The sequence below is a fragment of the Erithacus rubecula genome (genome assembly GCF_903797595.1).
Source record: "Erithacus rubecula genome assembly, chromosome: 29".
Lineage (NCBI taxonomy): Eukaryota > Metazoa > Chordata > Aves > Passeriformes > Muscicapidae > Erithacus > Erithacus rubecula.
In genome coordinates this window covers 2,430,388-2,451,042 of record NC_136681.1, presented here as the reverse complement: position 1 = coordinate 2,451,042, position 20,655 = coordinate 2,430,388, and the positions used below count along the sequence as shown (strand labels likewise).

The 20,655-nt window shown below is 40.2% G+C and overlaps 1 protein-coding gene across 2 annotated transcripts in view; it reads left to right on the top strand.

Annotated features, from left to right (window-relative positions):
- The first annotated feature begins 6,169 nt into the window (after positions 1 to 6,169).
- The window catches only part of PPP2R2A (protein phosphatase 2 regulatory subunit Balpha), a 29,792-nt gene continuing 15,306 nt past the window's right edge, over positions 6,170 to 20,655 (top strand). Inside the window, exons 1-2 of one of the 2 annotated variants that reach the window (XM_079328741.1) lie at positions 6,170 to 6,452; positions 8,838 to 8,912. In XM_079328741.1, coding sequence (XP_079184867.1) covers positions 6,185 to 6,452; positions 8,838 to 8,912 — 343 coding nt within the window. In that variant the 5' untranslated portion in view covers positions 6,170 to 6,184. Of the gene's footprint in view, positions 6,453 to 8,170; positions 8,223 to 8,837; positions 8,913 to 20,655 lie in introns of those variants that run through there. The other variant, XM_079328742.1, reaches the window with a different exon arrangement.

Here is a 20,655-nt window from a genome sequence, read left to right as displayed (position 1 = left end):
TACAATGTGAACTTATTCCCAAGCAGAAAAGCCATGTGAATGGAACAATTAATTCTGCTATTTCGGCCTCCCTTCCTTCCCTTCTCAGTTCATTCCTGGCATTACCTTCAGGCTCTTGCAAACCTGGTACCAGAAGAGCTGTGGGACAAAGCAAAGCAAGAAAAGAACATTTCAGAACAAATGTTTTAGCTGAGAATACTTGAATTTTGATTTAAATACTTGTTTGCTTAATTAAGTTTGAAACACTTGTGAAATAACCTCAAAATATGGGGCTCTTGTTAATGAAAAAGGAAACCAAAAGGTAAATGAACCTGAACCTGAACTCCTGAACCAAGGAGTAAGTTAATGAATTACTTGAATGGTAGCTACCTCCACATGTCATTTTTTGCATGCATGACTTGAGCAACACTAGAGTGACAGTGTTACGACTCAGAGTAAGTTACTATCAACAGAGTTTTAAAGAGATAATAGCTTTGCTTTCCTTTTTTTTCACATTTCCTGGAATCAAGAGCTAAAAGCTCCTGGAAAAATAGCATCTGAAAATTTCTCATGCCTTTCTATGATTCCAGGATTTTCACATCAGTGTTTTCACACCCTTTAAACACCATGGGAATTTGGGAACACCAAGCTGATTGAAATTGTCTAGAGCCTGGGACCAACAGCAAAAATGCCTCAGCTCAAAGCCTAAAATGACATTTTAGTCCAAGTTATAGATTTAATCATCATTCCCCACAATCCATGGCTTTCAAGGAGCATTTCTTCTGGCAAAGTGGGATCCTTGATGTGCTAAGTTCACACTCCCTGCTAGCACCACTCCGAGCTCCCAATTAATTTCTGACTGCAAAATGCTACTAAAATTAAAGGCTTCTTCCAAGTGTAAACCCATGATTCCAAGGAGCTTATCCTGCTCTTTTTAGAGCTTTTTTAGGAGTGTTTTAGTAGCAACAGATTCAGTGGTACAGACAGGATGACCACAGGGCCTGAGTTAAGATTTTTACATCTCCCATTTGAAACACACCTGCACAGGTGTAATTCTTCAAGCTCCTCCTGAAGGATAATAGTTTCTTAACTCAATTAATGCATAAAAACACTTTGCCTTAGCAGAATCTAAACTAGAAGATGTTAAAGCCCACTGTTAAAAATAACAGGGAAATCCTATGGACAGCAGTGTTTTGAACACACTTGCTTTTCAGCTTCCTGCTTTTGTTAAGAAAAATGTTTCATGAAAGTCTCTGAGGTTTTTATTTCACTTACTTAGCTCACCTAGGCAGGTTTATTGGTAAGGTAAAATTAGTATTTTTTTTTTCCTTCAATTCTTCACCCAGAAAAAGAAAAGTTTCTGTGTATAAGATGTATATGATATATATATAAATAAGATATATAAGAGTTTGAAACCTAAAAAGGAAAAATAACCCAACCCCCAAATAAAAACTCCTTGAGGACTTTGGAGTTGGGTGTGCTGGCTCCTCCCTTTCCTGCAGAGTGCCTTCTAAAGGTGTGGCAGATTTCCTGAGAGATGCACCATGCTGTCAGATGGGGCTGTGCCTCAAGGTCAGGACTTTCCCCCAGAGGTAAATTTTTCTTCTCCTTGTTTGTATTTCTGTTATGTTCCCTTCATTGACCTGAACATACTCAAAGAGTCAAGAAATGTCAATTATTCCTTTTCTAAAGACTGAATAGGAGAAAAATAATTAATAGGTTTAAAATTATTCTGTGATTATGGATTTATTTGTTTTGGTGTAACTTGGTTTTCTCATTGGTACAAAGAACTTGTGCTTTCAACTGAGGAATCTGTTCCTCTGTTGAGAGGTGAAATTGGGGCTGTAAAGGACAAAAACATCCCTGACCCCTGGGCAGGGAGCAGCTCTACTGAACCTGTTCCCAGGAGGGGAATCTGCTCTTGAGAGTGCCTGTAGTGCATGTGCTGCAGGTATTTTCTGGCAATTCTAATAATTCAAATTAATAATGTAATAGTTGTAATAAGTATTTAATCACTTTTGTTAGAATAAAGCCACTTTGTGAGGTCCTTGTGTTGTCTTCATGGTGGGTAGTTTGGGATGACTGTTCTCATTTTGTTTGGTTGTTTTCCTACTGTTTGCAGCTTTCAGGGTTCCAAGTTATGTCCAAAGTTGGAGGATTCAAAGTGCCAGGTTATCCCCAATCAAATATTTAATTGTAGCTATTTCTTTTCAGGGAGGGTTAAACCTGTGCCTGGTGAGATTCTTATCTTCTCCAATGGCTCCAGCCTTAGCTTCAATAGGATTATTAGCATCCCATAACAATTCTCTTATTTCTTGTTTTGGCTCATTTTCCACAGAATTATCTACAGCTTATAAAAACAACAAACAAACAAAACACAAAACCAACCCCCTCCCCCAAAAAAAAAAACCAAACAACATACCACAAAAACCCACTAAAAACCCTCACACACACACAAAACCCCTAGAGGAAAAGACACAGAAATAAGAATGATTTTTTTTCTATAAATCTCAATTTACACCTTTTGTTTTCATTTTTTATCTCAAAATACTAAGACACTCCTGCCCTCAGCAACAAGCCCTCCAAGTTTAAGAATACTTTTCTTCCCTCCAGACTGGTGCTTCCTGATTACCTCTAACACCTTTTCCCTCCTTTTCCAGAAGCTTAGTTTTCCTTTTTTTTTTAGTTCCCTGTAATTTTGCACTTGTTTTAAAATAAAATTCAGGTGCATGGAATGTCTACAAAATGTTCTTAAATAATCAATTAGAGAAACGTGTTGCAAATTGCAGTTTCAGTACCAGTGTCTTAGCCCTGCTCTAAACAGATCAAATTTGAAACTGGATTTGCAAATTACTGCTGTAATGAAAATATGATTTTTTTTTTTCCAATCCTAATTAGCTATTCTGCTTGCCTGTATCAGGCTGAATTTAAGAATAAAAGTCTTAATAATTTATGGGAAAAAATCCTGAGGGCTCCTCTTGTAACAGCAGGGCTTTAATCCAATGAACTTTACAGTTTTGGGATGACACAAACTTCTTGTTACCAGAATTAGTGACTTTCCATGGCAGTGAGGAGTAATTTGGGAATTCCAGAACCATTGGATGGTTGTTAGGTTGGGTTTCTGTGTCTCTAAAAAATTCCTGGCAGCTGCAAAGTGAACTGAAAAATATTATTATAACTTACTATAAGATGTATTATCCTCTTCTGGTTTTTATTATTGATAAGACTTAAATTAAACTGCCCAGTGAGTGATCAGATGATATTTTATGCCCAGGGGATGGAAGTAGATGATTATTAAGATCCCTTCCATTCCAAAGCATTCCATGATTTCCCCAACCCTGCAGATGCTCAGTCATGTAAGAAACTTTAATTTCAACATTTCCCTTTCCAAAAATAAAACCCAGGGAGTTTGAAAGTGCCTCAGTGATATGGAGCACAAGAAATATCTTTATAGTGTTCAGGTTGAGGCACATGGCCTCGGATGGCTCAGCTATTACTAAATTCCAGTGATAATTCTGGTGATAATTGCTCCCTTGATTTCTAAACTGAATTGTTGTAATTCATTATAGTCTTGTCTAACGGGTCAAATTACTGGAAAAAGGAAAGCAGATATAAAATGAGTTGCTGATAGTGTTCTTCTTTGGAGCCCCAGCTGTTTGATCAGGCATTTGACATTATTAGATATTATTATTGGTTGCTGGTCACGTGTTGCACTTTGATTTTTGGGTTGTTTTAACTTCCACAGCTCCTGGTCTAGGCTGCTGTGAGCTGTGACCACTCTTTGTGTAGTTTTCTGACAAATATCACAGTAAATAAATCCAGAAATGCTGTTTTATGAGTCCTTGTTCCTGTAAATCCCTCCCATTTCCAGAGGTGTTTTCCAGCCTCAGCTGAAGGAGCTGGTGTGTAGAGTAAGGATTAATCATTAAAGCATGATCAGAGTAGATAAATGCTCATTAAAGCTTTGTGCTGTTGTGGCTGTGTGTAAATGGAACATCACACAGTTAGAATCTCCCCAGAGCACCTCAAAAAATTCCCAAGAAATCCAAGTATGCGCTCACAAATTTTGAATCAGGGCTGTAGAACAAGCTCTGCCTCATTTGCACCAAGTGTGAACACTCTGAACACCCAGAAAAAGGTTGTGGTTCCCAAGATGTCTCACTAATTACTCTGGCTGTGATTTAATGTTATTTATTTATTAGGCTCCATTATTTTCTGTAGCTCAGTTAGTTCACAACAAAAACCTGAAATGTTGGAGTTATAATCCATCCTCCTGGCACCATGATATTAAATCTTTTCTAAGAGGGATTTTATTTTTAATTATAAGGTATGTACTAAGGCTTCATTAATTTCTATTACAGAGCTAATTGCAGGTCTCTTTGCCTTATTTAAATTTTTTTTTAGCAACAAAAGTTCTTGAACCAATGCTTATTCTACTATGAGGACAAATTCTGCAGTAATTATACAAGGCAATGGATGGATTGGAGTAAATTTGCAAATTTTCCTGCTGAAAAGTTGCAGGACAATTCTGCTGAGGTTGAAAAAAATATGATTAAGGAATTCTGGAAAGTTGAATTCTGTCAGCTTTCATGCTGGATTTGGTATCATGTAAACATGGCCACAAATCTGTTGAATTTTGAGTGAATTTGTTCTTGAGCTCTGGGAAATGTGAAACAGGGTGTTTGGCACCAGGGATTTTGTCTTTGTTGTGATTGTTTCCAAATTTGCAGCATTTTTGTTTTTTAGGTTTTTAGGTTGCTCTCAAAACCACCTAAGCAAAACACTCGGTTCCAGAGATTTCCAAACTCGGGTGAGTTGCAATTCTTTAGAACATCCCATATATATGTTGAGTGTTCTTTCAAATGTTACTGTTCTTTCCAAGATTGATTTATTTGCCTGTAAATTTTTTTTTTTTTAATCAGGAATGCAGAGATAAATCTAAATTTCCAAATAACCAGTTATTTGGGCCAGTTGTGGGTTTCTGGTGGGAGCTTTGGCTGTTCATATTCATTAGTGGTATTCAGTTCCCACAGCTCTGTTTTGTGCTGGACTTCACCAGCAATTCAACGGCCTTTTAGTTCATAAAAGCAGCTTCTTAGGTGTTTAGAACTGGAAATGCAAAAATCCAAAAGCCCATGGGATGGTTTTGGAGGCTCCTTCCAAGTCACATTTCGAGTTTGTGGCAGCGCTGGGTTTGCAGGATGAGCTCATGAATCTCCAAGCGAAATCTGGATTAGCAAGATCTACCCAGCCCCGAGAAGAAAATGTTTGCACAAACATCTGTGAAGGGAAACTTTCACAAGATCTTAAATAGATTGTAGTGAATCAATAATCCCAGTCCTGTACAGCTGAGATGTAACTGGGACCCAGCAAGCTAAAAAGGAGCCTCCATCCTCCCGGAGCCAGCAGGAGCCGAGCCAAGCCGGGCTCAGCTGAAAGCTTTTCTTTGTGGATTTTGCTGGCTGTCAGTGTGAAAAGGTGGATGGAGGCTAAAAATGGCTCAGGAGCATGGCTGGTGTATGCAGGGAATAGCAATGAGAAGGGAGTGAAATCGGAGAGCGAGCCCTGGACGTGGTGGAAAACATCCGATGGGGTGGAAAATGCGCAAGCAAACAGGTTATGTGTGGCTGTTGCACGGGGAAATGGCAGAAGGGAGTAAAGGGAAGGGGGAAGGAAAAAAAGAATCTAAAAGTAAAGAAGTGAGGGAGGGATGGTTTGAGAGATGTGAAGGGATTATTAGGTGGGCACCCAACAGGCGCCCCAGGGTTGCCATTGGAAGCGCTCCCAGGGTGGGATTTTGGATTTTGGGTTTTCTGTGAAGGGTCGGGAGCTGCATGCATGATCATGGCGAGTCCCTTCCAACCCAGAATGTTCGATTGCATGAAAGGCCGGCCCTGGGGGAGAAGGGTCAGCGAATGGCAGAACCGGGGCGCGGAGCGGGCGATGAGGCCCGTGAGGATGGGCAGTAAATAACCCCGCCATGAGGGCGGGCAGGGCTGGGCTGAGGAACAGCACCCCCGCCATGAGGGCGGACACGGGCTGGGCTGAGGGGCAGCACACACGCCATGAGGGCGGACACGGGCTGGGCTGAGGAACAGCACACACGCCATGACGACAGACAGGAGCCGGGCTGAGGGCGGCCGATCAATGCCAAGCCGAGGAGCAGCACCCCCTCCATGAGGGCGGACAGGCGCTGGGCAGGGACATGGCGGCGCCGCCCTCCCTCCTGAGGGCGGCAGCTTCCCGCCCCGCGCTGACGTCACCCCCAGCTCTGCCGGCGCCATTTTGGACGCTCACCGCCGGGGGGGCCGGAGCGGGGCCGCCCCAGCCCCGCCGCGGCCGCGCCGCCGCCGCCTCCTCCATCCGCCGCCATCGCCGCCCGCCGCCGCCGCCCGCCCCGCGCCGCCCGCCCCGCCCGCGCCTCCCGCTCCGCCCGACCCGCCGCGGCCGCTATCGCCAGCACAATATGGCAGGTAAGGGCAGCCTGCCCCCCCTGCCCCGGCGTGGCTCGGGGGCTCTTCCCCGCTGCCTCCCGGCCGCCTCTCCTATTCCGGCTCGCTTGCGCCTTTCTGGTTGTGGGGTGGGTTGTTGTTTTTTTTTTTTTTTTTTCATCTTCTCCTCTGGGAATTCGTGCTTTGCTTCCACCCACCCTTCCTTCCCTGCGTTCTCGGAGGAAAAAAAAAAAAAAAAAAAAAGCATGGAAGAAGCAAGGTGGAGGGGGAAGTGGTGTGTTTTAGAGTTGAGGAGCTTGCAGGCAGGGTGGGTCTGCTGCCTGTCCGTAGGATCGCGGAATGATTTGGGTGGGAAGGGACCTTCAATGCCATCCATTCCCACCCTGCCATGGGCAGCGACGCCTCCCGCTGTCCCAGCGCTCCAGCCCGGCCTTGGCCACTGCCGGGGACCCTGTGGGCAACCTGCACAATTCCCTCGCAAAATCCCAGCTCAGCGGAATCCATTCCCCCTCGTCCTGTCACTCTGCTGAAGACTTTTCCCCCCTCGAGGCTTTGGGGGTCGCTGCTTGTGGTTATTTCTGCGTGGAGAGCTTCCAGGTGCAGGCGGTGTCCAGATTTGCAGTCGCACCCATCTGTCGGGAGCAGCATCTGCAAACGCCAGGAAAATTTGGCACAGGGCGTGATTAAACATCACAGGTCTCGCTGTGTTTTCTTTCCCATTCCTTCCACTGCTCGCTCCCCATTTTGCATCCCCAAAGCGCTGCTGGCAGGCTCGGCAGTGCGTGCGTGCAGAACGGATCTCTTCCCTCTTTACTTTTTTTTCTTTTTTTTTTTTTTTCCTTGCCGTTCCTTCATTTGGAAATTTATTCATCCATCCCCCCCCCCCCTCCTCTGCACATGAATTGTCTTTTCAGTGCTTTGCATGTGGAGGAGCGAAGCATGGGAGGCTTTTGTGAGGTTTGTGCTTTGCCTTTTTTTTTCCTCCCTCCTCTCGCCCTTTTAGTCGTGGTGGGGGGAGAAAAATTCCAACTTGGTTCCAGTGAATTGTGTGGAAAAGAAGAGTTCAGCTCCAAGTGATTTTTTTTTCTCCAAGCTGTTCCTTCCATGGTGCTAGCTGCTGAATGACAAATGAAGTTGAAGAGAGGAAAGAAAAATGGGTTGTGGGATTTTTTTATTTTTTTTTTTAATGATAGGGAGGAAATTATTTTGCCATCTCGTGCATAAATGGGTGCTGTTGCCTTCACCTTCTCAGCTTGGATGTCTATAATCCTTCAGGGGAGAATTTAAAGCAAGTAAAAAATGGGAATTGTGCTCTATTCCAGGACTTCTCATCTTTTCTGGAAAGATCATTTTCAGCCTTCTGATTTCCTTCTCTTTTAAGTTCTTTTTTTTTTTTGCCCTCCTGAACTTGGGAAGAGTCTCCTCCTGTATTCTTTATTATCCCCAGAGCTCGGGATTAATGTGTAAATGCCATCTGTTGCTCGGCCACTTTTGAGTTGTGTGCAGGAAAAAGTTCCATTTTGACAGTGGCTTTTTGCAGGAAAAAAATTAAAAAAAAGGAGAAAGGAAAAAAAAAAAACCAACCAACCAACCGAGGCAAGCCCATTTCTGTCTCTTCCTGTATGTCCTCAGCCCTGCAGTGATTTGCTCAGAATGCAATGCACAAGGAATGGGTGGTGATTATTTTTTTTTTTTTTTGCTGTGTGTTTTGGTGGCACGGTTTAAATGAATCACTGCCTTCCACCGAGGCAGTAATGTTCCTGAAGTTTTCTCTCCGATCCGTTTTCTATGGTAGTAGAACTTGTTCCCCCCTTCCCTTCCATTTCTTGTTGGCTTTTCTGCTGGGATTTGCTGCTTTTTTTTTTGGGGTTTTTTTTTTTTTTTTTTCAGGCTGATAATTGCTTTCATTACTTCTTGGAAGAGACTCTAAAATTGTGGTAAAATGTTTTTTTTTCTTTAGTCTTGAGAGCTTAGGGTCGGCACAGTTTTGTGAAAGGAAGAAATGATTTGTGTGCTTGGTTTGTGTTGGATGAGAGATCGAAAATTTTCTAAAAATGCACAGCTCTGATAGTTGATATTTGGCTTTTTTGTACGTGTTTTTTGGGATGTTCTGACTGCTCAAGTAGGAAAAAAACCTTCACATGCAACATACACTTGAATCTTAAATTAATACTTAACGCTGCTTTCACCGTGTCCAACTTTTACCCTGTTTTTGACAAACCCTGCATTGAAAGCTGACAAAAAAAACCCCAATATCCAGAGGAAAAAGGTGGGGTGTGATTGTGCCTGGGAGCTGCTGAGGAAGTGGGTGGACACAGGCTCTGAAATGTACAATCTGCAACCATTGTGTGCTCACTGCTGCTCTGGGGGGGCTCCTTCTTATTCAATTGTTCTCATTTTTTTTAGGAGCTGGAGGAGGAAATGACATTCAGTGGTGTTTTTCTCAGGTGAAAGGAGCTGTAGATGATGATGTAGCAGAAGGTAAGAGTGGGGTTTTTTTTTTTGACTTTTTAGCCATTCTTTTTAGGTAGGGAGATGTGGATTTAATTCCCAGTGCTGCTGTGCAAATGGATATTTCTTGTGCATTCCCACATCCAGGTTTCAACTGTGGTTTGAAAGTATCATTCAGCACTCTTGTAAAAAAGTTCAGGCTTTTGAACTTATTTTTACTGGGATTATTTTCTAAGATTGTGCAGTTTTTTCTGATTTTTTTTTTTTTTTTTTGGCTTTTGATTTGTGTTTTTTCTTAATCTGCAAAATGGGGGAATGTGCTGCTTGCATTCCACAAGGAGGTGTTGTGAGAATTAATATTCATACTCTTTGAAGATCTAAGCACTAGATAAAGTAATTACCCCAACCCTTCCCATCTCCTACTAACAAAAGGAGGAAGAAATCTGAATATTTGTGCTTATTTAGTATGCAAAGAGCAGCTTTGGGTTTGAAATAATACTGGAAATTATCTAAAACTTTTCCAAGCTGGCAGTGCCAAGTGTCATGTTGCACTAAGATGGCTGCCTCTGAATTTCACTGCAAAAACTCTCTTTGTGTTTATTGCAGGAATGATTAGAGAGCAGAATCCCTTCTCTGATTATTCTTGAGGAAAGTTCCTCTGACTTGTGAATTTCTTTGGCCATTAAATCCTGTGTGCACAAAGCACTTTGTAAGATCACGAGTTAAAAGTTTGTCACTTATGTAATTCCTTTTTTTTTTTCTTTCTTTTTTTTGCATATCTTGAATGCTCTGACATACAAGTGAGGTTTATGTTATATTTAGAAAAGCAGTTTCCATTATTTCCCTGCTTGACACGTGGTTCAGATTAATTTCCAAAGGCCAAAAGAAAAGCTGGGAATAAACAGAACTGAGTTGTTTTTGTTTATTAGCTGCAGCATGTGGCAGATGATACTTCTGTCCTTTGCAAGCTGGAAGTGAAAAAACTGTAACAATTTCAATTTTAAATTCATCAGGAAGCAGATTTTAAAGCACTCAAAAATGCTGTTAAAAGTGGAATAATTTTATCTGTAATGTTTCTTTTTTTTTTTACCTATCAAACAAAATCCTTAATTAACTTACAAGTATTGAAGAAATCGTGATGCTTACAAATAATTCTTCATTAAAACAGGCATTGATCTGCTTCTAGTAGCAAAGAACTTCTATCTAGGTATGAACATTATGGGATGTGGCAATGCAGGAGTGAGGAAATAGGAAGGAAGGACAGGCTGAGCTGTGCCAAGTGTTGCACTGGGTGTCACCAAAGGGGCTTTGCCAGCCTGAACCTGCTGCAATTTCCTTTCAGGGCATCAGCTGCCTTCACTTTCAGCTAACCAGGCAACTTGGTTTCCAAAACATTCTAAGAATATCCTTTTTTTTTTTGTTTTATGGACAGTGCAGCCTTCTGTTTCTGTGACCAGGAGAGTGAAGAGAGATTTTATTTCACTGGCAGCTAAACCTGACTTAGGCTAAGTTGAGATAAAAAGTGTGTTGTACTAAAGGTGTGGTGGAGCTGCCTGGAGAGAGATCCTGAGAGTTATTAATGTGAGATTTGGGTGTGTTGAGCTGAAATTCTCTGGTTTTCCTGTTTGTTTGCCTCTCACAATCCATGCTGGCAGTTGGTGAAGGCACTTGTTTATATTGATTTCTTGTTCTACATCACTGGAATTCTGTTGGAAGTGTTATATATGCATTTTTTTTTCCCCATTTCCTAGCAATATTTCTGCCTTTAAGGTTCACTCCAGTGCCATGGAGCATTGTGTGGTTCTTACACCAACTGGAGCAGCAGCTTTTGGAATTCCCAAGGACAAACTGACACTGGCTCTAAGTGCAGTTTGAGGACATTTTTTATTCCCTGCCTTTCTATCTGCTTTTTTGAGGCAAGCCCATGGTGAAAGCTTCAGGAAATCTCACTGTCTGAAGCTTTAATGACTCTTTAACCACTGTGGTCTGCCAGAGAACAAGTCTGGGCTGCAGTCATGCCTGTGGTGAGCACTCAATTTATGTACAGGAGCACAATACTGGGGAGATCTGATTTTTAAATGGCTGCTGAGCTCTAAATCTAACCAGCTGTTTGTTGTGAAATGCTGAAAATTCATTGAAAACAAAGGTGAAAGAATTAGGAGTTTCACTTTCTGTTCTCCTCCTGTTGCTAACTCAGTGTTGCAATATTTACATTGGAAAGCTGAGTTGAACTGAGCTGGAACAGTGCTAACCAGAAAACTGCATCATTTCATTGCATTTATCAGTGGGATACAAACCCCTTGTTTGTCACAGTGGTTTTGTCTGTAAAACAGCACAATGGAGAATAACATTTTGCACAGTAAAAAGTTGTAGCAACTTTTAAAAGCCTGCCAAGAATGCTGTTGTGTAGCTTGCAGAATATTTAAGGTCAGACCTGACCTCCAGCCTTCCCATCACATGGTTAACCTATAATTCTTTAGATACTTGAACTAGGCTGGCTGGTTTGTACAAAGTCAATATTTGGTGGCTGAAACATGAATTCTGCTACACAATTTTTTAACTTTCTGGCTTTCCAAGCACTGTGAGATGGATGGGTGTGACATGTTATAATCAAGTTCTTCATTTTAATTGATGGCAGAAGTTTCCAGTGATCCAGCAGTTCATTGTATGAGGGCAAAGGTGTTGTGTTTCCTCTTGCTGAAATAGTTTTTCTTTATAGTTTCATATTCATCTTGCTGGAGCCCAGTCCTGCAACACATCTGTGTTCATCTTGTGCAGTGGAGAGGGTGAAAAAACACACAGTGCCTGTGATCAGGTTATCAAAAGTGTGTAATGTACAGATTTCTTTTTTTTTTTTTGGTGCCATCACAGTTTCAGTGCAAGTGAGATTCAATTGTCCAGAAATACTCAGTGTTTTTTTTTAGTGGAAGTTTCCTTTATGGGAATGATTATAGAAAAAGATTACAAAGATTTTTTTCAGCTGCAGTTTTGTTGGTTTTACTCTTTTGCTGTCCTTCAGAATTGTAGCAACTGCAATTGGGAGCAACTAAGAACTGTTGAGTTTAAACTTCCTCTGAAAACTACACACTTGCTTAATGGGGTGAGTTTGAACTTCAGAACAAATTAAGTCAAATTTGTTTTAATTGCTCAACAGCAGAAGAGTCAAGCAGCTCTATCTCCATGTTCTTTCAGGTGGAATTCAGAGATAGGTAAAAGTCTGATAGTCCAAGTCCAAGGCTGGGAGCCAGGAACTGAAGTCCTCAGCTTTAACCCTGAGTAATTACTGCTCATCTTGTTTTAACTGTTTCATGCCCAAATTGACTCTGAAAGAAGCACCTGACTATCTGCTGTGGCTGCTAATTACTGACTTTATTTAATGCTTAACCATTCTGTGATGGTTTGTTAATTATCTGTGATTTGCTTTATGTCTCCTTTTAGAGCCAAACGTGGCTGTGTCTATTTTAGACTGAAAACAGATAAAATCATAAAAATTCTGTCCCTGGCTTGTGTGTGGTAAAAGACTGAAACAAAATTGGATGTTTCCCTTGTTCAGAAATGCTTTCTGTGCTTGGTTCTAGGTGTTTTATGTCTGTCAAGTGTAGTTTGCTAATTATTTTTGACAGGTTTCAGAATTGCAGAGCAGCAGTGGGGAATGGGGACTGATGTTGCTTCAGCAATGGTAGTTTGTCTTGAATGCATGAAAAGTGTTATTTCTGAGCAGAGAGAAGTGAAGGCAGGAATAAGGATGGCTATAAAAAAGTAGTTTCCCCACAATCTGGACTTTTTTTTAATGAGAATTGCTAGAATTGGAGAGGAGAAAAAACTCTCAGAGGAAAAAAAAAAGAGTGACAGTGAGGTTGCAATAATACTGCTGAGGAAAGATTGGGATATAGTTGTGGGAGGGAAGCTAATTTGGGCTTTTGAGGGCTGTGGTTATGTTCTCCATGCTCATGAGGTAACATCATTTACAAGGAGCAAGGCTTAGCAATGGGTTTGTTTGTGAGAGATAGTTTGAAATATGCTGTAAATGGAGGAAAAGAAAGCCCCAAGCTTTCAGTCCTGCTCTGTATTCCTGAGTGTGTTTCTGTATTTGAGCTCTTCAGCTGTTCAGAGAATGACTGTCTGTATCTGGAGGGAGAAATAGGCTACTGTGTTCTAGGAACTGCAGCTCTGGATGGACTAGAGTGTGCATTGAAAGTGTGCAGTCCCCCAAAACAAAGAGCATTTAGCAGCCACATCAATAGGAGTGGCTCTTCAGCTCTCCTTGCACGGCTTTGGAAGCTGGGACACTTCAGCTTGTCACTCTGGGAATTTTTCTGTCCCTTCTGTGAGGCTTTGCTGTTCTTGGAATAGCTGTCTTAAATAAAAAAAATTAGCATTAAAATATGTTGGAAATGCACTGCTGAGTGATCAAGCCAGGCTATCCTGATGGGTGCAAGCTCTGGATCAGCCTGGTGAAACTTTCCACCTTTCCATTTTCAAGGTGCTGCCTAAATGCTTCTGCTTTGGCCATTCCTGCTATTAGGAATGGAGCTCTGTGGCAGCTCTAACTTCTCAGAATGTATTTTGGAAGAGCTACAATGCAGAGCTGAAGGAAGAGTTAAAAGCTGGGTGTTGCAAGCTGTGCTGTCTGCTTCCCCCTCCTCCTTTCTGTTCTCCCTGACTTGCCTATTTAGGCCACAGCTGCATGTTTGGCAGCATTGCTGCTGAAAGAGCCTCTCCTTGCCATGGGTGTTCACCTAAATGCACTGGCAGCTTGCTGGGGGAAGCTGATCCAGCTGAAAATTGGTAAAATCCTGGATGATTTAGTGGTGAATTGAAAGCTGGTGTGATTGTCAGAGCTCTGCATGTGCAGAGTGATCAAGTGGCTCAGAGGAACAGGAGGAACCCTGGAAGAGAGGATTGGGCTCTGCAGGATTTTCTGTACAAGCTCTAATTTACTCTGAAGGGTCAAATCTGCAAAGGACTTTAAACCTTTGCTGCTCAAGATCCATACTTTGAACATGTGCTATCTGCAGGCCAGCAATAAAATCACTGTCAGAGGATCAGAATGATTTTTGTGATGGAATTTTTAGAGCACACAGGGTTGTCTGCTGTGTCCACACAAGCAGCCTGTGGAAATGGGATTTGTTCAGTGTTGTTTGCAGCTCTGTTAGTAAAACAAACTCAGTTTTTTTTTCAAGTTGTTGTAGGAAATAATAGCACTTGATTGGGAGGTGGGTTATTACTGCTTGCTTTACTATAAAGCACTTAAAGATAATCTAACAAATGATAATCTCCTTTTATCATGTCTTATCAGTCTTTAATATGATTAAAAAAAAATGGATCCCTTCTTTGGGGTTTCATCTTCACCCACACCAATGCATTGTCTGGCATGAAATGCTGTGGAATTAACCTGCTTTTGTTTTAGCTGCTGTTATAATGTTAATTAAATCTGTTCTGTGTCTGCCTCTTGAGCAAAAACTGATTACTGATGGTGCCCAGTTAAGGCTGCAGTTTGTCCTTTCATCTGTATTCCCACAAATATTATATATATCATTCTAGAAAGTGTTTCAATATCTGCCTTAAGGGTGTTTTTCAGTTTTTTTTTTCCCTGTTTTCAATGTTCTGTAGTGTGCAGCATCATAATTGTGTCTACAGTATTTTTAGTATGGAGTGAAAAGTTTAGCAGAACAAGTCAGTGTTCAGCAATCATGTGAAACTGAGGTTTTGCACTTTCAAGGAAATGATTAAAAGGAGCAAAAACTCTTGGCTTAAGTTGATATTTAGGTTATGAATATCAACAGAGGCCACAGTTACCCTGTTCCAATGAAAGCAGATAAATACAGGAAATATTTATTGATCCAAACCAATTTGGAGTAATCCCTTTGCACAAGCAGTGGTGGATCTTCCAGTCAAAACAGCAATGCCAGACCAATTTTCCAGGCTTTAAATTTGAGTGGAACACTTGTAATTATAACTTTATTATATTGCCACAGCTCAGTTATTGCAACATGCACCAGCTAAATGCTGCTTTTGGAAGGTCACTGTGTCAGGAACTGGAAATAGATGGGACATTCCCTCCTTCTGTGCCTTTGAAAATCAGAAAAGCATAAAAAAAGACTCTTAAGAGGTGAAGTATTGATAAACTGTGTGTGTGCACTTTATGAATAATTTTCTGGAGCAGGATTTCCTTGTTTGAACAGTGCTGGGACACAGCTCAGTGTGCAGTGACTGCAAGGTTTGGCTTGTTCATTTTCCTTGGAATTCATTCATTTTCCTTTGCAATTAATTCATTTTCCTTTGCAATTCCTTCATTTTCCTTTGCAATTCAGCACCACCATCAGATTCTTCTACTGTGAGCTGATATTACTGCAAACAATTATATGAGATTTCTCTGCAGGATTGTCATTCTCCCTTTCTCTCCTAAGTTATCACCCTTTTGTTAAGCACTGGAGGAGAAACTATTAATTTGGGCAGCCATTCTTTATCAAAAATGGATTTTTCTCTCAGTGATCCAAAAGTGATAAGCACCATGAAGAGAAACCAGCATATTTAGGTCACATGTGAAGCCCCTGAGGCAAATTCTGCTTTGCATCTAATTCTGGAAGAAAATTTTAGGGTCAGGAAAAAGAAGGTTTAAAAGAGTTGTATTGTAAGAAGGATTTATTTATTTATCTCCAGATATATGTATATATAAAAAGCATTTTGTGTGGAAATATTTCCTTTTACAGTTATAATTGCAGTTCTTAAAATTAATGCTCTGGGAATAATTTGAGCTCCAAACACACAGAGTTGTGTGGCACTTTGGTTTTGAGAACCTGAGAAAGGATAATTGCATATATTCAGGAACAGTTAAGGTAATTGAGACTTCATATTATAGTTCCTTATTTAAAATACAGTGTAATTTCTGATATATTCTTGTTTGTTGAATGTCAGTAATTGTATTTTCCCTTTTATTTTTTTTTTTTTTCAATGACTATAAATAGTATTTTCAGTGGCCATTCTTTGATCCTTAAAAGCAGATTTCAGCTGGCCTTTGTGCTGCTGTTCAATGATGATTTGATAAGTCATGAGCTGTAATCTGAATATCTTGCTTTATTTTCAAATAACTTACAAGTGAATTGGTCCAGTGCACAAGAACTACATACTGAAATAGAGCTTTGGCTTTCATAAAAATATAATGACACTTGTTGGAGAATTCCTGGGCTATTTTCCAGTGGAATTGCATAACAAACCCCTGACTTTCCTGGTACTGCTCTTGGTACATTGTATAAGGAATAATATATAGGAATAATGGAGATACTAAAGAAAAAATTGGATTATTTTTTAATAATTAGTCACCTTGGAGTGGGAAGAGGAAATAGAATTCAGATTTCACCCCATCTGCCTGTAGAGTTATTGGCTGCTCCTGAGAGAAATGATCCTGAGCCAGGTAATCCTGGGGAAACCAACCCAAATCAAAATTAATTGACATGGATTCATTTAATTCCTCATCAACTTCTCCAGACTTGATTTACCCAACTCCTGGCAGATGTTTGTGGTGATCCTACAGGAGCAGGATGAGGTGAGAGTTGATTTTGGTTCTGAGCAACATAGCAAAGTGGAATTGGGAATAATTCAACATTTTCATGTTTACAGTTGATACCTGCTGGTTCATGCTCTGCCTTTCACATGAAAACTCTTGCAGTGCACTGAGGTTTTTCTTTGAGGGCATTTCTTCTCCCAGATCATCTCAACAAGCAGCAGTTGAAGCCTGTAATGTTCATTTTGTAGCCCAGCAGTGAGAAAATGTCCCTGTTTATAGTGAAACCTTCATGAGCTGTTTGACTGCAATGTGGAACTGCAGGAATGGCTTTTTTTTAGCAGAAAAAACTCTGTATAATCCTGCCTTTTGTCAGTCAGTTCTTCTCACAGCTTCATACCATTGTTTTGATTTAGTTTTATTTATTTTAAGCTTAATCTTACACTCGTTTTTTTTCTTTTTTTGGGTGGGGGTTGTTTTTTTGTTGTTGGTTTTTTTTGGGTGGGGGTTGGTTTTTTGTTGTTGTTGGGGTTTTTTTTGTTGTTGTTTTTATTCTGTTTGTGTATTAAAGAAGCATCCAGGATCTCTGGTTTTATTCTTATTCTCATTTTCTTACAGAGCTCTTATTCCTCTTTTACTTTTTGCCAACTAAAAAAGTTTAAATTTAAATGTCATTATTCCAGGGGATGGTGGAGAGACTGATGGAAGACTAGAAATGGAGATAATCACTTTCAGTTATCTACACTTGTTTTCTTTGGAGTCATTTTAACCCTTCCCTGCTTTATTTTCCCTAAAATAAATTTCCAAAGCCTTTGAGAATTTTTTTTAAATGATCTTTGACATATCCTTGCAGGACAGTAACACTACCAAAATACTCTTTTTATTTTATATACAGAACATATGTATAAACAGATTAGGTATATTTATATATCTGTTATGCAATTCTTCCAAAACCAATAGAAAAGGTCCTGATCTAGAAACAGAAATATTTGAAACAAACACTTAAAAATAAATGTTGGTATTTTGCTCAGATTAGTAGACTATATTTATAAATTTTAAGAGGAGTTATAAATATGCCTTGGAGTTGTCAAGATTCCATGTGTTAGGAATCTCAAAATCCAGACCAGAAATTAGCATTGATTTATTTAATAATGATTTTTTTTTTTTTTTTAAGGAGCTGAGGCCAGAATAGAAACACAGGAAAACACTTGCAGGGAGGGGGTGGGGAAAAAAAGCAACTGGTCAGAGATTGTTGTGTGAGGTGCCAAATGCCACTGAGGATGCAGAAAAGGAACTGGGAGGTGAGTGAGGGATGAGGAATTTGGATTGTGCAGTCACTCAGAGCTGTGTGTTTATCTCTGCTGGACTCTTCAGTTGTGTTTGTGACCTTCAAGCTGCCTGAGCTGCAGCTGGGAAGCTGCTCTCCCTCCCTCCTGCCTCTCTGCAGCAACAGCATTTTCATTTTTATTTTTATTTTCATTAGGAGGCACTTCATGCCCTGAGCCACAGCAGCCACACACCAAAATCTCCAAATGTCTGACCTGAGCTTTGCACCTGAAATAAATCCTTTGGTCAAAAGATGTGTTAGAAGAGTCTGAAACAGCAGGGTAGTTTGGAGGAGTATTTTTATTTTTAAATATCTGCAACAGAAATGCACAACAGATCTAATTCTGAAAGGCATTGCCAAATTTATTGTATTTTTCTGTAATAATACTAGGACTGAATTTTAACCTGCACTGTGTGTTTTGGATTATCTTCAGCAAAAAGAGCAAATGAAGCTGTTGCAGAGCTCAGTGACAAGAGAGGCATTGCCTGAAGGTTTCTTTTCTCTCTGTGCAGAAGAACAATGGCTCAGTATGTTATTTCCAAATATATTGTTATTTGCAAACAGAACAGCAACCCCTGGCTGCACTGTGCAGCCTATTGAAATTCTGGCTGGGATTCCAGCAGAGATTTTTTCCATAAATAGCTCTGTACTACTTGGGAACACAAACAAACCCTGAAAAAATCTGAATTAAGGTCTGCTGAGGGACTGTTTAACCTGTTTTTAGTGTGTATTTCAGGGTGGGTATTGTGGGGGAATTTTTTTATAAGGTTGTGGAGGGGCTGTCAGCAAGAATTAAAAAGTAAATAATTAGCAATCAAATTTGATCCAGGAACAAAAATCACCTGTCTTGCATTGGGGAAAAAAAAAGGATAATTTAAAAAAAAAAAGGAAGCAAGGAGATTTTCTTTCTGGATTTTTTTAATATAAAAGTTATTAGATAATGGCCAGGCATTAGGTTAGGGTTCAGATAAATGCAATTTGAAATTCAAATTATTTATTCTTTCCATGACCAGACACCCAGAATTTATCTTGATGGGATGTTTTTTATATGAATTAATATCTGCACAAGGAATTGGGCTCTGTTCTCCAGTGTTGTGTAGGTAAACATCCACTTGAATAAGTAATACAGTAACATTTTATAGAATATCCAGTTGTAATTGGTGTAAGCTGTCTTGAATAATTAGTAATCTTGAGGAGAAACTTATTCTGAGAATTAGAAAATACTTTTTTGTGACCTGATCTCTTTCAGTTTGACCTCATTCCCTCTTGTCCTCTCTTCCAGCACCTTGTAAACAATCCCTCTCCATCCTGCTTGGGTTTGCCAACATATTTATCACCCAGAGAAGAAATAAAGCTTCAATAAAACTCAATCAAATGGTTTTAATGCAGTTTAGGCAATCCTTATACTCTGTATAACTTGCTTTTCATGTCTTAGGAGAATTATGGAGCATTATGGATAAACCCTGAGGATCCTTGAGAGGATGAGCTGTGACTTAGCTCTGTTAAGGTTTTGCAGGGAGTGGTGCCTTGAGGAGGATTTTGGGCTCTCCTGAATCTTTTAGAGATTCTTAGGATGCACTACAGCTCACAAATGTCAGAAATAGACATTTAATTTCATTGTTTCAGCATGCAGTTTATTGTGGAAAATCAGTAAACATGAATTTTTTTTTTTTGTCTTCAGCAGTGGTAAAATGGAGTTGTTGCCCCTCTTGGAAATTAGATATGCAGCTTTATTAATGACAGGCTGTAAGTTCAAACTCTGCAGGCAGAAAAGATGTTGGAACAAGTCATGTACCAGAGGATTAAAATGGTAAATACTGTGTTAGAGGAGAAATAATCAAATCTGTTATTTATAAGGAGGTTTTTTTTTGATCTCAATTCTCCTCCTATTGCTCAACAAGTCCCAGTTTTGTGAGTGATGGTGACAGAACATTCAGGCACCTGAGGGGATCTCAGATGAAGCAATTGTGGAGTTGGTTCCTGCTGCAGTTAATTTTTGTTCCCCTATAATTAGATATGTATCATCTGTGTGCAGTTGCACAAAGGACACAAATGATGAGTAACTCCCAAACTAAATTCTGCACAATACAAATAGACCTAAACCATTCCATCATCTTTGTCTCAGAAATCAGTGCAGCTTTGGGTGGCTGAGAGAATTTCTAAAAGAGCTGGAACTGGGATGGATTGTGTAGCACTTAGTGCAGTTAATTTGTAATGTTGAAGCAAGAAAATTTTAAAGCAAGAAGTTGTTTCTTGTGTAATTTAACCAAATTATCTCTATCTTGTAATACCTGATGTTTTATCTGTGTTCAAAACTGTAGAAGCAAAGTAACCTGACCATGGATTCCATGTTCTTTTAGCAAATATTTCACTTGGGGATAAAAGAAATTTGCTTTCAGGTAGAGTTTTATTGCTGCAGCACCAAAGAACATTTGTGTGATTTTTTTTTTTTTTCCAGTGTATTAAGGAATGTTTGGTTCTATGACTCTTGTTGGTTCTTGGAATTCTGTGGTTTGATGGAAATTTGAGGTTTTGGGCTGTTTTGCATCAGAGCAGGGACACAATTCCTCCAGGTTAAATAAATGTTCTTGTTGTGATGGGATGGCAGCAGGGACCAGCAAACCCAGGCCAGTACCAGGATATCACCTGGATTTTGATGATGGTTTGAAACAAAATAAATAAAGAATTATAATGCATTTAGCTTTTTAACACTAATATTGCTTAGGTAGGGCTGGTTTTTTTTTTAAATTTCCCATCCAACTCCTCCTTTCTCATGGAATGCTGGGGGTGCTGGTTGTGCTGTTATCCAACCTCTGGATAACTGCTGCTCCCAGGCTTTTTTTGGCAATCCTAGACTGTGAGTGAAGAGGAGTTCTCACTGTAATTGAAAGAGGATTGATGCAACACTGAGTGTGACACATCCTCAGTGGGAGGCCCACTCT